Source organism: Aquarana catesbeiana, linkage group LG04 (genome assembly GCF_042186555.1).
Source record: "Aquarana catesbeiana isolate 2022-GZ linkage group LG04, ASM4218655v1, whole genome shotgun sequence".
Classification (NCBI taxonomy): domain Eukaryota; kingdom Metazoa; phylum Chordata; class Amphibia; order Anura; family Ranidae; genus Aquarana; species Aquarana catesbeiana.
In genome coordinates this window covers 413,014,600-413,023,815 of record NC_133327.1, presented here as the reverse complement: position 1 = coordinate 413,023,815, position 9,216 = coordinate 413,014,600, and the positions used below count along the sequence as shown (strand labels likewise).

Below are 9,216 nucleotides of genomic sequence, written 5' to 3'. Positions count from 1 at the left end.
ATCAGTGCCACACAATAATGCCTGCCAATCAGTGATGCCCATTGTGGGCACTGATTGGCATCCATTGTGGGCACTGATTGGCATCCCTGGTGGTCTAGGGTGGCATACCTGGTGGTGACTAGTGGTGGCATCCCTGGTGGTCCTAGTGGTGTCCCTGGTGGTCCAGTGTAGGCATCCTCGGAGGGATGCACTGATAATCGATCAGTACAGACCCCCCTGTCTGAGGAGCAGCCGATCGGCTCTCCTCTACTCGCGTCTGACAGACACGAGTGAGGAAAAGCCGATCACCAGCTCTTCCTGTTTACACTGTGATCAGCCGTGATTGGACACGGCTGATCACATGGTAAAGAGTCTCCGTCAGAGACTCTTTACCTAGATCGGTGTTGCGTGGTGTCAGCCTGACACTCCGCAACAACGATCGCCGTGATGCGCGCCCCCGGGGGGACGCAGCGGCTTGATACCCTGCCATGTCATGTGACGTCCGGTCAGGATATTGAAACCACTTTTGCTATATGGCGGGCGTCAAGTCGTTAAATTGTCTGTATTTTTTTTTGCATTTTTTTTTTTTTTTTGCAAAAAAAAATGCAGAGGTGATCAAATACCACCAAAAGAAAGCTCTATTTGTGGGAAAAAATGGACATATATATTTTTTTGGGCACAGCATTGCACGACCACGCAATTGTCAGTTAAAGCGACGCAGTGCCGTAACGCAAAAAATGGCCTTGTCATTAAGGGGGAAAATCCTTCTGGTCCTTAAGTGGTTAAAGAGAAAGACTGCCAAACAGACAGGGAAAGAGCAAACTGTAAGCCTTTGTTCATCCACTGTAATGAATGTGCCCCTATGTATTTACTTAAAGTTTAACCACAGGCCAAACTTGTTTTTTCTTTCTTGTTAGGGTAGGGAGGAATAAAACTTTTGTCAGAGTTTTACAGCTGTCTGGGCACATTTTTACTCAATTCCTGATTTCCAAACCTTGCTGTTCGTGACTTTCATGTGATGACTAGTCACACAAGCTGGGCCCATTCTGGGACCTGCTTGCTCCTTGTAGCCACAAACAAATGTCCAGTCTGCACACCGCTGTTCTTTTTTTTTCAGTTTTATTAAATTTTATTAAGACCACTACATGGCCATTCCTGCATCATTAATTCTGCTGGATGTGACTATTGTGATGTTTTTCCTTCAGCCAGGACTTAACTATAGGGATCCCGATGATTAAGACCTAGCTGAGGGCGAAACACGTCAGTGGGGAGTCAGGTTGGAGTAACGATGCATGAATGGTCATGTAGTGGTGGTGATAAAGTTTGAATAAACTGAAGAAAAAATACAGTGCTGTGTGGCCTGTCCCAAGGGCAACACTTTCATTTGACAGGAAGCGAAAGAAACTCTTTGACAGTAACACAGACAGAAGTAAAAAGGCTTTTTATAAAAATAATTAGGTAGGGGAAGGATAGAATCTTTGCCCAATTTTTATTGTTGTTTGTGTTCCTGCAGCAGATTTTATCTTACTTGTCTGTCAAAACCTCCCCCAAAACAGGATGTGAGGATGAATTTCTTTAAAGGAGCCCTAAGTAGAAATAAAACCCGACAGGGGCTCTACTCTTCCCCATTCTATCCAAAAATAATCAAATGTTTTGGCTGTAGATACACTTTAAAGCCCAACCCTTTTGGGCTGTTTTTATTTAGTTTGTTTTCTATAGAATGTATAAGAGTTAGAACTACTATCAATTTTTTTTATGTTTTATTACTTTTTGTCTATTTGCCAAGTATCAGACTGAACAGGAAGACTCTGCACTTCCTGCCTATTTGACAGTAAACAAAACACATTTTCTTTAAACTCTCTAACAGGATTTTATTGCTCTTTACGTCCCCATTAAAAAGCAACCCCCCCCCCCCTTCCTGTGCAGCTGACAGCTTGAATAGGAAGGGAACAAAAATCTTTTATATCAGGACACAGGTGGTATTCAAAACTGCAGAAGAAATCTCCTCAGTGGGTGCTATAAACAGTGTTTGGTTTAGGAATGGTTCACACTAGTGTGATTTCAGATGCAACTTGAGTCACACAAAATCGCTTGACAAGGAAACTCACGTTGTTTTCAATGGTGTCTGTTCACATCAATGTGGCTAAGCACAGAGTAATTTTGGAAAAGGTTCCTGTATTACCTTGGTGCAATTCCAGTGCAATTTTGGCCCCATAGAATTTACAAACCTTATCAAAGTTGCATCCAAGTAATTCATAATACATTATAATACTATAATACTAGTACATAATCACGCTGAAAATCAGATCAAAATAGCCTTAGTACAGTACACATAATATTCATTCATTCAAGCTTTGTACAAACATTGAAATACGTTAGTATTTAGTGAAAAAGTCATGCAGTTGTATGTACAGTATGCTCATTGCTATTAGTTCAGTTATGTTTGTATATGCCTGTATATAATAGCATTTATGCAGCAATGACACCTACTGGTGTCTTTAGATTGGTACATGTGAGAAAGTGAATTGTCTCCTGATAATATTCAACAAGTTTATATGCTCAGAATTTAAACAGTTCTGTAAATCTTATAATACATATAGGGCACTACTTCAGAAACTTGCAACATCTCAATACATTTCAGACATATTTTAATGATATTAAAAACATTAATGTGGAAAGAAGACATGTTTTACAGCATAAATAAAATATCCACCAATAATATTATTTTAGACATACAAATTGGAAAACATTACAGACAGCATACATTTGGGTACAAAATGGATATACGATATATATATATATATATATATATATATATATATATATATATATATATATATATATATATATACACACACAGTATCTCACAAGAGTGAGTACACCCCTCACATTTTTGTAAATATTTTATTATATCTTTTCATGTGAGGACACTACAGAAATGACACTTTGCTACAATGTTAAGTAGATAGTGTACAGCTTGTGTAACAGTGTACATTTGCTGTCCCCTCAAAATAACTCAACACACAGCTATTAATGTCTAAACCGCTGGCAGCAAAAAAGTGAGTATACCCCTAAGTGAAAATGTCCAAATTGGGCCCAATTAGCCATTTTCCCTCCCCGGTGTCAGGTGACTCATTAGTGTTACAAGGTCTCAGGTATGAATGGGAAGCAGGCATGTTAAATTTGGTGTTATCGCTCTCACTCTCTCATATTGGTCACTGGAAGTTCAACATGGCACCTCATGGCAAAGACCTCTCTGAGGATCTGAAAAAAAGAATTGTTGCTCTACATAAAGATGGCCTAGGCTATAAGGAGATTACCAAGAACCTGAAACTGAGCTGCAGCACAGTGGCCAAGACCATACAGCGGTTTAACAGGACAGGTTCCACTCAAAACAGGCCTCACCATGGTCGACCAAAGAAGTTGAGTGCACGTGCTCAGCGTCAAATCCAGAGGTTGTCTTTGGGAAATAGACGTATGAGTGTTGCCATGCTGCCAGCATTGCTGCAGTGGTTGAAGTGGTGGGGGGTCAGCCTGTCAGTGCTCAGACCATACGCCACACACTGCATCAAGTTGGTCTGCATGGCTGTTATCCCAGAAGGAAAAAAATGATGCACAAGAAAGTCCGCAAACAGTTTGCTGAAGACAAGCAGACTAAGGATGGGTAAAGGTGATGGACTGGCAAAGCAGGTCTACAGACCTTATCCCTATTGAGCATCTGTGGGGCATCCTCAAACGGAAGATGGAGGAGCGCAAGGTCTCTAACATCCATCAGCTCTGTGATGTCATCGTGGAGGAGTGGAAGAGGACTCCAGTGGCAACCTGTGAAGCTCTGGTGAACTCCATGCCCAAGAGACAAGGCAATGCTGGAAAATAATGGCCACACAAAATATTGAAACTTTGACAGTGGTTTGGGCATTAATGTACACTGTTATGTACACTGTTATACAAGCTGTACACTATCTACTTGACATTGTAGCAAAGTGTCATTTCTTCAGTGTTGTCACATGAAAAGCTATAATAAAATATTTATAAAAATGTGAGGGGTGTATTCACTTTTGTGAGATACTGTATATATATAGTTGTTGTTTTGTTTTTTTGTTTTTTTTATGTATTTCTTGTGTGAACACATACATGTTCATATTATTCTTGTACTGTTGATGTGGTGGGTTCATTTATTATAGTACAACCCCATATATATAAGTATCTTCTTAGCATGAAAATTAAAAGAGAGAACATTTATAGGGAAAAAAAATACATATTCTTAACAAATCTGATGGTACATTTAATGCACGATCAAAACTATGACTCCTCAGAACAGGCCACGCAATTCAGGTGTGGAGAACACACTGCTGGTGTCCCTAAATGATATAAAATGTTAGTGGCTATTTAACCCTACTGGCCTGGCAATTGCCCCAAACCTAAAATATAAATGTTGTCAGGGCTGGAACTTGTAGGCCTATTTAATAAGCATATCAAAGAAGAAAATAATAAGCATAAAGTACAGTAACTAGAAAAATGCAATCAACAAGAGCAGAACCAAGGAAATTGTGATTGGTTTCTGTGGGTAATAGACATTCTATAAATTAATAAACCCATTTAAACAACAGCTTTGCCTGCACATTCTTTTCAAAATAAAGCAGCAATTGTATAGAGGTTTATTATTAAGGCTGAACTCCAGACACCAAAATTCTAATGCATTCCTCAACAGCCACAAATGATATAAATCCACTTTGTGTGAACAAAATGCCTCTGCAAACCTAGATATTTCCTTGCAAAAGTAGTGGTGACATCATCGCTATGCTGTGCATAGCCTGTGCAGAGACCAGAACTGTGGGAGGGACCCAGCAGGTCCAACCAATACAGGCTGACTGGTGAAAAATGCAGGAATGAGCAGATACAAGTCCAATCAGCTTGCAGAAGGATAGAGAGCAGCAGTGACTGGTCTTTATTATGGGAAGCTCCTGCACAGAGACAAAGTTTCACACTGGAATGCTGCACATATCTGGAAAGAAGCTTAAAACACACAAAAATTCAAGAAAGAATACACATGGATTTTGTAGTTAGACACTATTTGCTTATCTCGATGTTAAGATTTAAACAGTAAGACATATTAGCAGCTGAGCCAAAATTCTTTCTTTTGGCATTCTGCGACTGCTGTGTCTCACTCCTTTTTGCTTAACAAAAAAGCCTCTTTGTTGGAGTTGGGCTTTCAACCAAGCAAGGATGTGGTGTCAGCAGCACTCTGACGTGGATTTGAGCTGGATTCCCTATCAGCAGCAGGGTTTCTATGACCTCTCATAACAAAATTCAAAGCATTCTCTTCCCGTTGCTTACACTTTGAATTAAGATAAGGGCATTTAGACAACCATAGATCATTTGCATCAGCTGATTGGTCAAGTTTCAGCGGTAATTATTACCCGAAAATAGTACTGATGTGAAATATAAAACTGTGGCTCTTGCTCCTGGGGATGAAGAAATGGAACCCTTCTGTGTTATAAGGCAGCAGGGCAGCTGAAAGCAGCAGAGAGGGGGCTTTACAAATACCTTTTGGCACATGCAAAGTAATTTCAGAGGCCATGGCTACCAGTGATTAAAAGAGAAGTATGGACAAAGTTTTTTTGGTCATACTTTTTTCTGGGTCACAGGAGTGCACTTACTTTTTGCACTCCTGTGATCAAGAATCAGCTGATAGTGGGCTAAAACCTACTGTCAGCTGACATCAAAGAGCTGCTCCAGACTCTGGAAGAATCCCCACCATATTGTCATGATCCACCTAGCTACCTGATTGACAACTGGTTCCGTATCTCAACTTGCAACTGAGAGCCGGAGCCAGCTATGCCTGCCCTTGTGGAGCAGTAGACTGAGCATCATTGCTCTGTGCTCCAAGAAGGTTGAGAACTGAGCGATGATTGGTCAGTTCTCTGTCTTAGAGTTGGCAGGGGACAGCTGCAGCATAGAGGAGAGTATGTATGTTTTTTTTTTTTTATAGGCCCAACCCCCCCTCCCCCAGTTCAGCAGCAGGAATCAGGGACAGAGAGAGGACTATTTACTCAATTTTGAGAGCATTCAGAGTAATCAGCCATGCCACGGCCCTGACAAGCAAATTAAAATCTCCCACGGCAGGTCTTAGGAGGAGGATTACTCTGCCTGATTCAGAAAGTGATGAGACCCTGCTGCCTGGGGAATTTTTATTTATTTACTGGGAGCTATAGCTTCCTGGATTACTTTTGTGTAATAAGATATTAAAAGCCTTTTTTTCTGTGATTAGCCAGCAGGGCTACCATATGCAGCAGATTAGAAATACTGTCGGGCAGGCAGGCTTTATGGGCCCCACAGTTTGTAATGGCGGACTTATAAAATGCTACATGCATCTGTCATGTTTCTGTGCTAGAAATCCCCTTAACCACTTCCCGCTCTTGCGCGCCCGTGGCGGCGTGCATCGCGGCGATCAGTGGTGCAGTGTGTCAGTCTGACACACCGCTACACTGATCTTGGTAAAGAGCCTCTCACGAAGGCTCTTTACCATGTGATCAGCTGTGTCCAATCATGGCTGATCATGATGTAAACAGGAAGAGCTGTTGATTGGCTTTTCCTCACTTGCATCTGACAGACGTGAGTAGAGGAGAGTCGATGGGCTGCTCTCCTGACAGGGGGGGTCTGTGCTGATTGTGTATCAGTGCAGCCCCCCTCAGGTGCCCACCCAGGACCACCAGGATGCCGCCAGGACCACCAGGGGTGCCATCACACTGGACCACCAGGTATGCCACCCTAGACCACCAGGGAAATGCCAATCAGTGCCCAGGCAGCTGCCAATCAGTGCCCATCCCCAATGTCTGCCAGTGCCATCAGTGATGCCTATTAATGCCATCTATCAGTGCCGCATATCAGTGCCCATCAGTGCCCAGCAGTGCCACATATCAGTGCCCATTAGTGCCCAGCAGTGCTGCCTATCAGTGCCACCCATAAGTACCCATCAGTGTCGCCTATCAGTGCACATCAGTGCCTACCAGTGCCACCCATAAGTGCCCATCAGTGCTGCATATCAATACCCATCAGTGCTGCATATCAGTGCCGCCTACCAGTGCTCATCAGTGCTGCCTATCAGTGCCCATCGTCAGTGCCCATCAGTGCCACCTCGTTGGTGCCACCTTATCAGTGCCTGTCAGTGCCGCCTTATCAGTGCCCATCAGTGAAGGAAAAATTTTCCTTATTTACAATATTTTATAAAAGAAACAAAAGAAAAACTTTTTTTTCAAAATTTTAGGTCTTTTTTTATTTGTTTAGCAAATAATAAAAAATGCAAAGATGATCAAATACCACCAAAAGAAAGCTCTATTTGTGGGAACAAAATGATAAAAATTCTGTTTGGGTACAGTGTAGCATGATCACGCACTTGTCATTTAAACAGTGACATCGCTGAAAGCTGAAAGTTGGCTTGGGCAGGAAGGGGGTGTAAGTGCCCTGTATTGAAGTAGTTAAATAAGAACAATAAGGTGAATCTGGTATTGTAACAAATATGAATGGTTTAGAGCCTAGTTAGCACATTCATGGAAGAAGAATTTGCATGTAATATTTTACCAGAAAGTATGATATTAAATGATTTTTGAAACCATGGATAAAAAAGACCATAAATAATAGGATTGATTGCAGAATTGAAATAGCCAAGCCATAATACAATATTATAAACATCAGCCGATACTGAGAAATTAAGGTAAGGATCAACTATAGTTGTAATAAAAAAAGGTGTCCAGCACAATATGAACACCCCCATCACAAGGCTTAGTGTCTTTGCCGCTTTACTTTCTATGTTTATTAAGATTTTATTCTTAGTACTTGTTTTTTCACGTGTAGAATTAAAATGGTTATTAATCGCCTTGGTTTGTTTTGTTGCAACAGAGAAAATATGTATGTAAATTCCAATCATGAGGCAACCTGGAAAAAAGAAAGACAGCAATGACGTGATTATACTCCATAGTTTATTAAACACAAGGGAGCACGAATGACAGCAAGCTGGAAGAGGTTTACTTTCCTGTATACCTTCCATGTGAACATTGGAAAAAACAAGGCCAAATGAATGCACACATGGAATGGTCCAGCTAATCAATAAACACATTTCAATTACAGATATTGTTATTTTCCTGTAATAATGAAGAGGGTGACATATTGCAAAGTATCGGTCAACAGAAATGAAGAAGAGGTGGAATATGGACGCTGTACACAATGCCATGTCAATGCAGCTGTGTAGCTTGCAAAACAGTTCCCCAAAATACCAGCATGAAGTTAAAGATCTCACCCAGCTGTACGGCATTACCACTAGTCCAAGGAGAAAGTCCGCAACTGCCAAGGATAATATGAGGAAGTTGGTTGGCGTGTGAAGCTGTTTGAAGTGAGTTACTGAAACAATCACTAAAATATTCCCTGCCACTGTAAGGGCTACTGTTCCAAACATGATAATATTCATGGCAAGGTCAATAGGAAGAGGCCTGTCAGATATGGGACAGGAGATGTTTAGCTCATCAAAACATACATTTGCATTTTGCTTGGCCTGGAGTTCAAACATATTATGATATTCTTGTCATAGCATCTGGATCAAATCACCCTAGAAGAAAACAAAAGTTGGTTTTATGTATCTTAAATACATTGTGTGAGCAGTCACCGTTGTTTCTTTTTAGTTGATTTCTTAAAGCCCATACGTGCTTTTAATGATCATATCAATTAACAGAATTACTGAATCCCAAGCTTAGGGGGTAGGTACATAAATTGGCAACAATGTAAACCTCTATTTACTTTATACATACAGGTAAATAGAAAGTGAAACAGATATTTCCCCTAAAGGAGACCTTTCTGAATGAAGGTTGTCTACTGGGTATGTAGAAAAACTCACAGCAAATGGGGAGTCCGTGCCACTGTTTAAAATGGTGGATTATGCCAGATTTTGTAGGAAGCAAGCACACTAATGGCACAGGTAACTGCTGGCTTCATATGAGAGCCAGAGTTAGAGCTCAGGGTCCAGCACTGCCGAGGAGGTCAGTGTGTGAAGGGAGCCATGAGAGGTGCACGTTTGCACTATGGTGTCCAGGTCAGGACAGACCAAGGCCCGAGCCTGAGAGAGTCCATGAGGGACACAGCAGCTAGGGAGCTACAAGGAAGATGCAGAGCTGAGGTACAGCGTCTGTGCACGAATACTGGGACATGTTTAGAGAGCCAGGAGGCTGAATGTAAATGTTTGTTGCA

The 9,216-nt window shown here is 41.4% G+C and overlaps 1 protein-coding gene across 1 annotated transcript; it reads right to left on the bottom strand.

The window, feature by feature from the left end:
- Positions 1-7,507: 7,507 nt before the first annotated feature.
- LOC141141532 (trace amine-associated receptor 4-like) lies at positions 7,508-8,566 on the bottom strand. The gene is given in 1 exon segment (XM_073629134.1): positions 7,508-8,566. A coding segment is annotated over 1 exon segment (1,059 nt).
- Between the last annotated feature and the right edge of the window lie 650 nt (positions 8,567-9,216).